At 35.7% G+C, this 14,335-nt stretch overlaps 2 protein-coding genes across 7 annotated transcripts in view; one reads left to right on the top strand and one right to left on the bottom strand.

Annotated features, from left to right (window-relative positions):
- PMS1 (PMS1 homolog 1, mismatch repair system component) overlaps nt 1–14,322 on the bottom strand; it is a 96,902-nt gene extending 82,580 nt beyond the window's left edge. For 2 of the 3 annotated variants that reach the window (XM_070580421.1, XM_070580433.1), the window contains exons 1-2: nt 14,013–14,275; nt 13,816–13,934 (exon numbers count right to left, since the gene is read on the bottom strand). In XM_070580421.1, the coding sequence (XP_070436522.1) occupies nt 13,816–13,934; nt 14,013–14,063 (170 nt within the window). In that variant the 5' untranslated portion in view covers nt 14,064–14,275. Of the gene's footprint in view, nt 1–13,815; nt 13,935–14,012 lie in introns of all 3 variants that reach the window. The other variant, XM_070580430.1, reaches the window with a different exon arrangement.
- The window catches only part of ORMDL1 (ORMDL sphingolipid biosynthesis regulator 1), a 37,301-nt gene that overhangs the window by 5,850 nt on the left and 17,116 nt on the right, over nt 1–14,335 (top strand). For 3 of the 4 annotated variants that reach the window (XR_011528486.1, XR_011528485.1, XR_011528484.1), the window contains exon 3: nt 1,559–1,710. Coding sequence is in view for 1 of the 4 variants with exons in the window: in XM_008526166.2 (XP_008524388.1) it covers nt 1,559–1,710; nt 5,098–5,233 (288 nt within the window). In the remaining 3 variants the exon portion in view is untranslated. Of the gene's footprint in view, nt 1–1,558; nt 1,711–5,097; nt 8,633–14,335 lie in introns of those variants that run through there. The other variant, XM_008526166.2, reaches the window with a different exon arrangement.

Here is a 14,335-nt window from a genome sequence, read left to right as displayed (position 1 = left end):
ATGAGAAATGTCTCTTTCCTCTGCATTTCCTGAGTACTCTGAATGTACCTCTGATAGCAGTTCTGTCCTGCCTTCTAGTTTTTTATGCATATTTTTTTTCCTTACAATCTCTTAGAAGATTGAATTTTTTCAAGGCTGTTGACGTATCTTGTTCCGTTTCATATATGCATACATGTCCTGTGTCCTGAACATAAAAGCCACTTATTAAATGTTTGTTGAATTAAATCCAATTGAGCATGAATCTATTCCTCTATAACTTAGGTGTTATTGCAGCTAAACAACTTTTGAATTGCCTAATGGAATAACTAGAAAGTAAACTAAGCTTTGAAAAGAAGGGCTCTCTTAACCTAGTGTAATAATATAAAAATTTCAAATCACTAATTTTTCTGTTTTTTCCATATATTTATTAAAAGTTAAAAGGGGAAAAATGACATCACATCTTGACTTCAAGTGGGAAAAACTGTTTCATGATGATATTTAGGCTTTATTCTGTTACCAGTGCTTCAGACAGTAATCCTGCAAAGAATCACCACCTATCAATCTAAGTGGGCATTATAATCCCAAGAAAGCAAATCTAGTATACATTTTTTTTCCCCTGGTTAACCACAAAATTAGATGTTTAAATATATCACTGGATAGAATGGCTTTTAGTAATGTTTTTACTTTGATTTGTAAAAACGAATTTAAAGGAAACACTATTGAGGCACAGAGCTGATTTTAAAAGTGAATTGAGTTGGGGCTGGCCCCGTGGCCGAGTGGTTAAGTTCGCGCGCTCCACTGCAGGCGGCCCAGTGTTTCGTCAGTTCGAATCCTGGGTGCGGACATGGCACTGCTCATCAAGCCACGCTGAGGCAGCGTCCCACATGCCACAACTAGAAGGACCCACAACTAAGAATATGCAAATATGTACCTGGGGGCTTTGGGGAGAAAAAGGAAAAAAAAAATAAAATCTTTAAAAAAAAATAAAAAATAAAAAATAAAAGTGAATTGAGTTGAATATTATACCTATTACATCAAACTATGTTCGTTGTTTTGGAAAAGAACTAGTGAGACAAAGACGGTCCTAATATTAAATATTTTCAAAACCCTTTTCCCCTGATACAGAGGTTTTATTTTATTATTATTATTTATCAATTTGTATATTTTTATCATTTTATAAGTATCATCAGATTTACTAATATGACACTCTAAACTTTGCTAGACATTGGGGAAGGTAATCCTGTTTCCTAATAGGAAAGGTGTTAAAGATGTAATGTATTGATGTGAAGCTACCCTGATGTTACTTTTTATTTTCAATTTAATAAGAGATAAAACCGGTTACTTTTGGTTGACCTTTTACTGGTTTTCACCAAATAATATTTATATGCCCCTGGAAGTTTTATTTTACTACAAAGAAACTGGCCACAGACTTTCACAATAATATGAAACCTTAAAACTTAAGCTCGTTAAGTTAAATCACATCCTTTGTCACAAACAGACTGGAACTATCTTAATGCTTAATGACAAATACTAATTTTGTATTTAATATTGATTATATATCCCCTTGCTTGTTTTCCAGGGGATGTATGTATTTTTGCATGCAGTAAAAGGAACACCTTTTGAAACTCCTGACCAGGGTAAAGCAAGGCTCCTAACTCACTGGGAACAACTGGACTATGGAGTGCAGTTTACATCTTCACGGAAGTTTTTCACAATTTCTCCAATAATTCTGTAAGTGGTGGAAATTTTTAGCTATAAGGAAGATTGGATGAAAGGAAGCTATCCTTTTATGAGAATGAATTTGAATTAGAAACAGAGTATTTTGTTGAAAAGCTCTATCAATAAATAGCTACCTCAGATAGAGTATAAAATACAGGCAAAATTTTTAGCAAGCTGGTAATAAACCAGTTTTCCCTTCAGTCAATAACATATGGAGACAACATTACATGCTCATCAGTATGCCTGGACATCCTAGGATATACAGGTCAAATATATTGTGGTTCATGTCCTTAAATGGCTTACAAGCAAACTAAACACATAATGTTATTCTATATTCGACTATCAGATTAATCTCCCTAAACAAGGATTTGGATGATTGCAGGTAAATTTCATTTTCCACCTGCACCATTTGGATGTTCAAACTCCTTGGGAGAGACAGTATAGTATGGTTTAGAGAAAAGAGAGGTTAGGCCGTCATTGTAGAACATTGGGTTGAATCCTGTATCCATCACTCAGCCAGATTGGTTTGCTCATAAATAAAATTCTAGCCAGTGGTACCTAACTCAATCTGATGCTGTAAGAAATAAATGAGATAAAATCTATCTGTAAAGCATCTAACCTTGTATCTGGTATCTAACTTCTTTCTATTACTTGATATTCAGAGACCTCCACAAAATGGTATTACCTCATTTTGCCTTTATGTGAATTTTACCCCCACCCAACTCCTACCATGTCAAGCTCTTCTAAGCAGCATTTCTTGGTTACTTCAGGTATAGTCCTATTTCTATGCTTTTGTTCAAATCATTTCTCTTATCTGAAATGGCTTCTCCTTTCTTAATTTATCTGCCTTACTCTTCTTTCAGGATTTGAATTCTACTTCCTCAGTGAGGTCTTTTCCTTAGCACCCATCCTTCAATGATAATGGTCTGCTTTGAACCCCCATAGTAGTTGTTATACATCCCTCATTTATGCCACTTTGTATTATTTCTCTGTTATTATAAATGTTTTATTTTATTTCTGCAAAGAATTTATAAGTGCATAGATTGCTTTGAATTTCTCACTTAGTACAGTTGCTTGCATATCATAGATGTTTTACATATATCTTAGTCAAACGCTCTATAGCACATAGCTTATACATAGTAATATATACATCATAGAATCAGTGCAGTCTGGAGTAGCTAGAAAGATTTCTTGGAGGCATTAGAATTCCTTAAACTGGGACATAAGGGAGAGTCGGTTTCAGATAGATGTTCAAGTAAGGGAAGGCATTGATAATAAAGTAGTAGGTTTCTTTTTCCTTATATTTATGGCACTTTGAGGAAATTTTTTAAATGTTTAATTGTTTTAGTCTCGTAAAATTAACATCAAAAGAAAAATGATTTGTATGGTCTAACAAAGATAAATGCAATAACAAGAATAATGCTTATTCAAACAGCCCTAAATTTGGATTTTAGTTCTACTGCTTTCCAGCTATGTGACTTTTGGCCTTTTTCTTGAAAGCCTTAGTTTCCTCATCTATAAAATGTTGAGGATTGCATTATAATACAGGTAAAAAGCCTGACGTATACTGAATTTTCAATGAGAGCTATCACAAAAAAAGTTCAACTAAGATGTACCTGTGTACAACATCCATATTTCTAAAAATATATTTTTGACCCACAGGTATGATTTCAAATATTCTGTGATTAAATTTCTTACATAACTGAAAAAACAGCATTAAAGTCATCTATATAGCACTGATACTTTTCAGAGTTCTTTCACATTTTCTTATGTGATATCATTTTTCAGGTAGGTGGGGGTTGCAGTATTATCCCAGATTTTTAGATAAAGAAACAGACTCAAATGCATTACCTTGCTCCAGATAGTTGGAGTCAAGAGCCCAGATTATATTCTAAACTACTGGCTTCTAATACACGTCTCTTTCTAGTATACCCTTTGGCCAATAAACACCATCACACTGATTCCCACCTGGGTTTTGCATCCCCTTGGAGGGTTGTCCAGTTTTTTGTAAGAGTCAAGTAATTTTCACATAATCGACACACACAGTTGGTTTTCATTAAAAGACATAAAGGGGACATACGGTATGGTATGATAAGGAGAAGCCATTCCAAGAAGGTGTATTACTTCCAACATATCAGATTATAGATTAAACCCATAATGATGATGGGAAATCAAATGAGCTTACTAAATTCAAGTAGTAACCTATCTTACTCAGTGAAGGAAGTATGAAAACAGTCTTCAAGTATATGAAAGTAGGAAGAAAGGGTTTAAGGTAAAGATTGAGGAATACAGTTTATTCTCAAGAAAGAATTTTCTGACTATAGTTTGTGAAATAGGTGGAAGATGATAGAATTTCTCAATTTAGATGGTTCAGAAAATGATGTATATAGCTCTGTGATGTTTTTAGTTGTATCTGAAAATAGCTATTCTTTTCTAACCATATTACACAAGATGTTTATCTCCCCTTATGAGAAACTAATGATGTTACTTGGAGGAAAGACTATTAGAATACTTTCCTGTGTACTCTTAAAAGTACTAATTAGACCAACACCCATATGCACACTAACTTCTTAGTCATGATGAAGTAAGGTCTGATGTTTTATTCTTTATATCCTATCTATATTAAAATACTCTTTAGTGGCGAGATGATGTGTCTGCACTCTGCTATCCCCTTGGGTAAAACTAGACATTTCAACTCGATGATTTATGGTCTTAAAAGTGGCTTAGGCTTGTTAAAACAAATTCTCAGATGTTGGATGTCTTTGAATATGTACATATGTTCAATTATAGCAAAACAGCTGGAATTTTACAATAGTGTCTTTCAAGTTTCTAGTTAAACTGGTTATAGACCTGTTTAACTATAATACAGAAATGAGAACATCAGAAGGGCAATAAAGTATTTGTTTTCTTTCAAAGATACTAAATTGTACTAATGCACTAAACCCCATTTTTCACAGCTTTACAGCAGTGGTTGTTAACCCTTTTGATTAGTCACAAAACACTGAGAATATGATGGCTACTTTGGATCTGGATCTTCTCTTCAGAAACATCCACATAAATACAAAACTACACCTGAAATTTCAGTGAGCATATAAATTCTAGTTTGAAAGCCTCATGGTTTAAAAGATGCCAGGTAGCAAATGTATTCTATTAAATGCATTTAATATAATTGCAGAAATGCAAAATGTACATAAATGCCTCTCCATTACACAAAATTTTAAATCCCAAATAAAATTAGGGCCCCAAACAAAAATGTTTCCTCTTGTTTTAATGCTCAAAAATAGTTCTGCTTTAGGTATTTATGTTTCAGTGGCCTTTTTTCTACCTTTAAATTTTTTAAAAATTCTAAGTAATTTCATTTTCAGATGTTATCTACATTCTTAACTTTTATTTCTACAGATATTTTCTGGCAAGTTTCTATACGAAGTATGATCCAACTCACTTCATCCTAAACACAGCTTCTCTCCTGAGTGTGCTAATTCCCAAAATGCCACAGCTACATGGTGTTCGGATCTTTGGAATTAATAAGTATTGAAATGTTTTGAAACTGACCAAAATTTTTGCAGGTACTGAGTTTCCTGTAAGGAAGGAGTGGTTAGTAAACTGCACGGTTTCTATGATAATGTGAAATGAGAGGTATTTACATTGGAGGTCCAAATGCTGGTTCTTCATATGCTGTCTTAAAGTGCAGATGTTTACTAGAAGATGCCTCTGTTTAATGCATCTGATGTATTTCTGAAGAGAGGCTTTATAGGCAGGCTGGGCAGGCCCAGCTTATAAGTTAAATGGCTATAAAGTGAGGGGAGTAGTAGATAAATCCAAGGAAATAAGAGATTTATAAGAAAATAAGACCAGCTGAGCTTAGAATGAATGGGCATTATGTTAGGAGAAGAAAATTTCCAATCATTCAGTCATAGTCGGTTTAAGCAGACTTACATGTAAACCAGAATCATCTCTTTTCAAGTTTATTATAGATTGTTTTTATTGCCATACATATTCCTCTTGTCTTATATAAGAGGACATGTACCCTCTTGTTTTATACAGGCCAGTTCCGAACTTGTGAGTGTATTTTTTGGTTTTGCTGGCTCAACATTGTGTGTTGATAGATGAGGTCATTTTTACATTTATTAAGTTACTGAGTTCATGAAGGTCCACTTTCATGACTGAGTGGTGATAGAAGATAGCCAGGCACCTTACAAACAGCCTCTGAGTCAGCCTTCTAATTTTGGAACAAAGTGGTTTTTGCTGCCTTTCCAGACACAAAGCTGCTAAATGAATTAAGAAAATAATTTATTTCACGCAGTTAAAGTATACGGTAATTTAAAGGTCTCTGTTTATTGGTTGAGCAATCTAATTGTTAAAGTCTACCATTCTTTAGAAAAGGAAATATTAAAATGGACAACTGTATAGCCAACCTGTGGTCTGGCAGAAACTGCTTCTCTAGCAATAGTACCGAAGTAAATAATGGAGTCTTTTTTAGCAGGTCTGCAGTAAAAGATAACATCGTCTTTTCTTAGTCCTCCTGCTCTCAATCTTCATATTTTGCCTTTCAAAACATGAGTCTTAGTGTAAATAACCCAAAATGGTAACTATTTCCAAAGCAGCAACCATATTGAATTCCTGTGACTTAGAGAAGTTTCCTATTAGTTGCTGACATTAATTGCAAGAAATAACTATGTACTACTTGGAGAAGTAAACATGTCAAAAAAACAAAGCTGATGTGGGATGAAACTGAAAAACAAAGTAACGTGCGTAAACAAAATGAGTGAAAGTTATAAACCAATTTAAAAATCAGTTTCTTTCAATAAACTGACTTTTGGGTGTAATGATCATTGTTTTGTATTTCCAAACTATTGAGTTTAGAAATCAGTTGTATGATAATGCCTTTGTATGTTTGTCTTTTCCCATGTATTTTTAAATAACTAGTAATCTATACTTCAATAAAATTTTTTATTGCAAAAGCTCTCCAAATTCAGTCATCAAAGTTAACTTACATTTTTCAAGTTTTTTTTAAGCAACTGAATTTGTAAAAATATCCCTTTGTTTTTCTTCATGTTAACACTTTATCTCAAAAGGCTTATATTTCTTGCACAGTTTTCAGAGATAGCAATCTGCCTCTGATACGCACCTTCTGCTATATTTCCCCACTTTTTGCCCTTCAATGTTTTAAAAATATTTATTCAGTAGATATTTGGGGGCCCACTCTATTGTGGGTATTGTTTTAGGTATTGTGGATTCAGTTTGTATACAAGACAAACCAAGTCCTTTCCCTTATGTGGTTACATTCAGGTTGGAGAATAGATAAAAAATGAGTAAACACATTTATTTCATGTAGGCAGAGGAGCCTACCTCAGAAGGGTCTTCCCTAAAGATCCTAATTAAGATGACATGTAGACAGATTTACTGATATAAAGGAGCAAGCAGTACAAAGATCTGGGGGAAGAGGCTTCCAGCACAGGTAATGACAAATATTAAGGCTCTAGGGCAGGAATAAGCGTGGCATGTTTGAGGATAAACAAGATAGCCACTCGGGCTAGAAAAGAGTAGTAAGCAAGGAGGATGAGAATGGTAGCAAATGAGGTCAGAGAAGTAGATAAGGGTCATATCATACAGGGCTTTATAGACCAAGGTAGTGAGCAAATTTTATTCTAAGCCTGACAAAGCCATTGGAGAGTTTTACACAGGAAATTAAAGGGATCTGATTTTTTTTTAAAAGGTTACTGGCGGGCTGGCCCAGTGGCGCAGCGGTTAAGTGCACCAGTGCCCGGGGTTCGCCGGTTCGGATCCCAGGTGTGGACATGGCACCACTTGGCATGCCATGCTGTGGTAGCTATCCCACGTGTAAAGTGGAGGAGGATGGGCACGGATGTTAGCTCAGGGCCAGTCTTCCTCAGCAAAAAGAGGAGGATTGGCAGCAGTTAGCTCAGGGCTAATCTTCCTCAAAAAAATAAATAAATAAATAAAAGGTTACTGGCTAATGTTACGAACAAACTGTAAGGGAATAAGAAGCAGGAAGAATAATTGGGAAGCTACTACAGGCAAGAAATAGCTCAGATTAGGGAGATAGCTGGTCAGATGTGGGATATACTTTGGAAGTACGGCTCACAAGACACTGATGTATTGAATGTGGGATGGGAGCAGGGAACTAAAATGACTCCTAGTTTTTTTGGCCTTAACATCTAGGTGAATGATTGTGTTAAATATGGAAACTGTTCTCAATTTCACAAATTTGTACTGTTTAATGTAAAAAAAAACAAAGCTGGGTTTTTTTTTAAAAAACAAAATCTATAGTGATTATTATTTGGAACAAAATCAGCTGCAATGCTATCATTGCTCCCAATTTCAAGGCAAGAGACATAGCTTTCATTGGCGAATCTTTCCTGCAGCAATTATTACTATGGATTTCCAACGGTGGTTTTCTATTTCCCTCATTCCTTCTACGTTTATTTCTTGCAATTCTTCTGTAAGGAAGATTTTTCCCTTTTCCTCCATTTATTTATTCAATCTTTGCATTATTATGGACTCATGAATATTTTATTGTTTGGTTTGTAATCCATTATTATCACTGTTAATATGTTGCTCAATTTGTCCTCCAGCTTTGACTATTGGAAGCCAAAGTTCCCAATGGAACTTTCCAAGTTGACTCCTGTGTCCTTTTGACCTGCGCTGTCCTCTTTTCTTTATCAGCATAGACCTGTATCTTATAGGTTTATAGCACCATTGTCTATTAAACTATAAAAATCCTATGGGGTGTAACAATATGTCCTTAACAAATATCTGTGTAAATCAGCCTTATAGAGCTATATGACACTAAGAGTTGGAAAGACCTTAGAGGCTATGTAATTCAACCCCCTACCTTACCTTGAATTTTCATTAACCACCACTCCTTCATTCAGTTCTGTGTTAGCACTAATAAAGGTGGATACAAATACAACGTACAAGGCTGCACTTTTGTAGTGGAATTTATAACTCGTTTTACATTGAGCCAAAATCTAATCCTGATTCTATATAACTCTTCAACTATTTAAAGATAACTTTTAAACTGTTATCAACAGGTTTTTTTTTTTTTGAACCGAGCTCATTTCCAGGCTACTTTTATTAATATTTTGAGGACAAAGAAGGCACTTTTCCATAGAAGACATTATTGCCATCCGGAAGAGGGAGTCAATGCCATAGAGAGTGGTCTACACTACCCATTTTTCATAGCAAAATTTAGCACAACTGAACAGACATTACCAGAGCCTTCACTATTTTCCATATGATATGGTTTCAAATTTCTCCCGCTATCCTGGTAATTCTGCTCTCAGTTGCAATTTATTATTACATAGCACTAGAGCTAATAAAAGAGGGGTTGAGAATGTGATGTCAGTACAACAGTACAACTTCCCTTGTTCTGAATACTTTTTTTTAATGCAGACTAATATCATTTTAGCTATTTTGACAACCACATATCACTGATTGATTTTATGCTCACTAAAACCTCAAGTCTTCAACATGTAGTGTTGTTAAATGATGGCTTTCCCTTCATATACTTATTTAATGAATTTATTAAACCAAACTGTAAGATTTCTTATTTTTAGTATAGAACCCCATCTTGTTAGATTTTAGTCTATTGATTCATCTTGTCTACCTCAAGTTGAATCTTGATTGTCATGCAATATATTTCTCCTATATTATGTCTCCCATATTAATATATGTCACCAGTAAATATGACCCCACCATACCTTCATGCTAATCCTGAAGAAGACATGCAGCAACCCAGTATAGACTAATGCAGTTTAATAATCTTTCTACCAGGACAGATAGAAAACAGTAATCCCCAAAACAGTTAGATGGTTACTACATGTTGGTGTAGGAAATGTAAACAGGTTCAGTTCTTGGGAAACAGATCTAGGTAAAATACTCTAAAAGGAAGTTGGGAGTAGCACTGGACAGGGAAGGAATGCAAGTAAGAGAATAGGAAAGATAAACTCTCCTTCATTTTGCTTGATAGCAAAAAGAAAAGTAGTGAGATGTCTCAGGTTTTTATTTTACTCCCTAATTTCAGTTCCAGTTAAAAATGATTCAGCAGGTAGTTTGTTATAAGGTTTAAAATTTGAATACATGACACCTATAAACATCAAATTTAGAATACTGAATATCTTGGGTATACAGTACACAGAAGCCTTCAGCAGTATTGGGTAATGTTTTATCTCTTAAATTGGGTGTTGGGTTCCCAGAAGTTGATTGCATTATTCTTGATACTGCTTCATAATCTGAAATATTTCATAATTAAAAAATAATTCAGTAAAAATATATTTGGATTTTTATGTTCAGCATAGTAGTGTAATTTATTTCATTTCTTGACTCATTCAAGCCCTTGATAAAAAACTAATGGTTATGGAAGTGACTCAATCTGCAGCTCTAAAGTTCTGTATAATTTTAAGTTTAGCAGATAAGCAAAGTTTATCACGTATGTCCTTTAACTGCATAATTATGTTGATAAAAATGCATTCTTCTCAAATACAAGAACTATAGTAAAGAAACTACATCATGAACACTGTAAAATGAACTCTTTTTAAAATATAAAATATGAGAGGAATTTTATAGTATATAAATTTTCTGACTTTTTAATTTTGTAGTTATTTTTATTGACAATTTTTTTTTAAACTTCAATTTTGCAAAAATTCTATATTTATGTTGACCATATTATCAAGAAGATCAGCATGCATTATTTTCTTCATTTTATAATTTTTTAAGTGAGAACAGAGAAGCCAGATGATTTATTGGCCATTGCCTGGGAAAATTACAGTATACCACCTACTACCTGAAAATCTGATACAGCGATCCTGCTTTGAAACATTTGTCCCTCCTATGCTTTATCAAACTATATGCTTCTATCATGGCACTTAACACTCATAGGGACTATATGGGTGCAACAGAGAGATTCACCCTCTCCATCCCCTGCCAAAAACACACATAGAGCCCACACACTTGAAAAATAAGATCATTTGAGTATGGCAATTACTCAAAAAATTAAGGGGCCAGCCCCATGCATAGTGGTTAAGTTCAGCATGCTCCACTTCAGTGGCCCAGTTTCACAGGTTTGGATCCCAGGTGCAAACCTGCACCACTCATCAGCCATGCTGTGGTGGTGACCCACATATAAAGTGGAGGAATATTGGCACAGATGTTAGCTTAGGCAGGGCTGATCTTCCTCAAGCAAAAAAAAAAAAAGGAAAGAGGAAGATTGGCAATGGATATTAGCTCAGGGCTAATCTTCCTCAGCAAAGAAAAAAACGATCATCTGAGTATGCAATTACTTAAAAAATTAAACAATTCCCATATGATCCAGCAATTCCACCAGTGGGTATATACCCACAAGAAGTGAAATCAGGTACTTTAAAAGATATTTGTACAACCAATGTTTATAGCAGTATTATTCACAATAGTCAGAAGGTGGAGGCTATCCAAGTGTTCATTGTCAGATGGATGGATAGAAAAGATGTGGTATATACACACAATGGAATATTAGTTTTAAAAGGAAGGAAATTCTGACGCATGCTACAACATTGGATGAACCTTGACATTAATGCTAAGTGAAATAAGCCAGTCACAAAAGGGCAAATACTGTATGATCCCACTTATATGAGGTAGTCAAAGTCATAAAAGACAGAAAGAATGGTGGTTGCCAGGGGCTGGGGTGAAGGGGAAATGGAGAGTTGGTGTTGAATGGATACAGACTTTCACTTGGGGAAGATGAAAAAGTTTTGGAAATGGATGGTAGTGATGGTTGCACAACAATGTGAATGTACTTAATGTCAGTGAACTGTACACCTAAAAATGGTTAAAATGATAAATTTTGTTATGTGTATTTTACCACAATAAAGAAAAATCATCTGAGACTAAATTTGTAAAATAAGTATAATGGCTCAGCAAACAAAAAGCAAAATATCTTCCAATGATGAGATCTGATCAACAGTATTACCATTGATGAAAGGATGTTCTACATCAAAAGAGATATTTGTCAGCAAAGAAACTTAGAAAGGCAAATGACAGTGTATTTTTACCGCAATCCAACTTACGAAGAACGTTACGACAGGTTTGTGACTCAAGTGGAAAGGGGTGAATCAGGCTTAAAACCTTAGCCATTAAAAGCAACAAACTCATTTCTCTTGCCTCCATTCCCTATTTACCAAATGGTCTTCTGATTAAAATAATTTGGATGTGGCTTTCATTGTAATTTGGTCAACACAGAGAAGGTCCGGACCAGCAAACTCAACTATCCTAGCTCCTTCATTGTTGTATTTCTCATAAATTAGTACATTAGTATTATAGTTTTTACATAGCAGTGTCTTAGCAAATTGAGTGTGTGACTTAGCACCCCAGAGTCCAGTCACTTCCAGATCTGATACACCAATTTCAAACCTAGAAAAGAATCAGATGTTGAAACCCAGTAGTCACACCAAGGTCCTGCTAGACTGTGGATAGATCTGTGGCAAGCCTATATCTCCTTTCCCAAGCAACTTCTCTCTGCACACTTTCCATAATGGTGTATTGCAATTGCCTGTTATTAGATTCAGATCCTTGAAGATAGGTAGTGGATCTTACCTTTTATCCTTAACAACTAACAAAGTTCCCAGCACAAAGGAAAGAAACCAATAAATGAAAATAAAATTCAATTTAGTAAGACAATTAGGGAATGAGTCTTGTAAAGATTCTTCTGTATATAATTTTCCTCTAAAGTTTACAAATGGAGGGTTAGACAGGCAATAGCAAAGACAAAATGAGTGTATTTAGATTCATTTGAAACTCTCAATTCAAGTTGAAGTTACAGTGGTTAGGCCATATTTCATTGAGAATGCCTGAGTGTCATTCAAACCATAAGACATGATCTCCACGAAAGCCCAGACAGACCCCAGAGAGCACACATGCCTTTCCCCTAATAACTCCTCCTCTGGTACAGTAAAGAACATGTAAGATGTGGGCCTTCACTTGCCAAATATGTAGGACTAGTGTGCGTGCCACTTCTTTCTACTACTCACACGCACTCAAAGGAAGAATGAAATTCCTTCCTAATGTGTCCTAGAGTTGTGCTGTTTCACATAACGCAGCATTTAGATTCAACACCAGCCAAGAGTGTCTAGATGAGGAATCTACCAGTGACGTTGACACACACAACAGGGATAACTTGACAGTACAGGAGAGCACTGGGACACACCTGCTGAACATATTTCAAGTTGCAAGATGAACAAGACCAGATGTGAAAGGTTTTATGTCCAGGCTAGATTCCAGTGTATAACAGAAAATAACCTCTGACATACATGCAATCAGACAGGATGACTAATTTTTCTTAACCTTTAGGTCTTAATTTTTCCTTTTCCTCTTTTGGGTCAACAACACACCCTAGGGAAAATATGAGTTATTTTATCTTCTGGCAGTTAAGAAAACGGACTCTGGAGCCAGATGGCCTGACTTCTAATCCTAGCTCTGCAATTAAACTATGTGACCTGCAAATCACCCAAACTCTGTGGCCCAGTTGCCTTATCTGTAAAATGAGGACGGTAATTACCTCGTGGTGTTGGTGTGAGGATTAAGTAAATTAACTGCAACAGTGCCTGGCACATAGTAAGCGCCAATTGATTGTTAGTTATGAGTAACTATTGTCACCCAAATGAAATTTTTGAAAAACAAATTCCACCTAAACTCTATTTTGTTAATTACAAATTTGCATATCTGTATCTACCACTAGACTGTAACTGTGACTTCCTAACTGTGATTTATTCATATTATACCAAGAGCTTCACACCTTGCAAGGCACAGATATATGTCCCAGCCCTGTCCAACCTTGTATTTATAAGGTCCTTGCTTAGTAAAGCCGTAAAGCCTAGCAGAAAAGAAGCAAGACTCTTGGGATAAATCTATGCAAAGAAATCGTAACAAGTTTACATACCAATAAAAGCAAAGAAAAAAAAAGAGGAGGTGCAAGAATGAGTATACACTATGCTGAAGGTTGCATACATAGTAAGCAAAGACCATATAACCCATTACGAAAATAGGATAATTCTTTAAGATAAGGGAATATTTACCACCACCCCCTCCCTTTATCTTTAGCACAGAAACGGGCCATCCTCACACCTTATGCTCCAACTGAAGAAGTGGCAGTAACGGTTTAGACTGTCCGACCGGAAGCGCTTCCGTTTCCTCGGAACCGTGTACAAGTCCTTGGGGACGTCCCTAGTTTCCACTCGATGTCTCTGAAAGTGTTAAATATCTCAGGTCACAACCTTTAGATTTGGTGATAGTTCCTCTAAAGTGGAATAACGAATAATTACCCCATCCTTTCTCACAGTGGCGTCCAAATTCCAGCCAAAGGCAAAAACCATTTCTTTTAATGTAGCGTAGTGTTTAGAACTTAATGCTGTGTAGTCAGACAAATCTGTGTTCGGCCTCAGCTAGATCAGTCACCAGCCGTGTGACGCTGTAGAAGGCCTCTTACCTATAAACCTGGGAGAAATGCGTGAGCGCACACACGGCGGCTAGCAAAGGCAGCCTTCGTGCTGATGTTTACCCTGAGATGAGTGACGCTGTCTAGGGCAATAGCTGCGGGCCCTGGCAACCCGATGCTGGCACCGTGCTGATGACGTCACTTCCAGGG

Source organism: Equus przewalskii, chromosome 17, assembly GCF_037783145.1.
Source record: "Equus przewalskii isolate Varuska chromosome 17, EquPr2, whole genome shotgun sequence".
NCBI lineage: Eukaryota > Metazoa > Chordata > Mammalia > Perissodactyla > Equidae > Equus > Equus przewalskii.
This window is presented reverse-complemented; position numbering and strand designations above follow the sequence as displayed.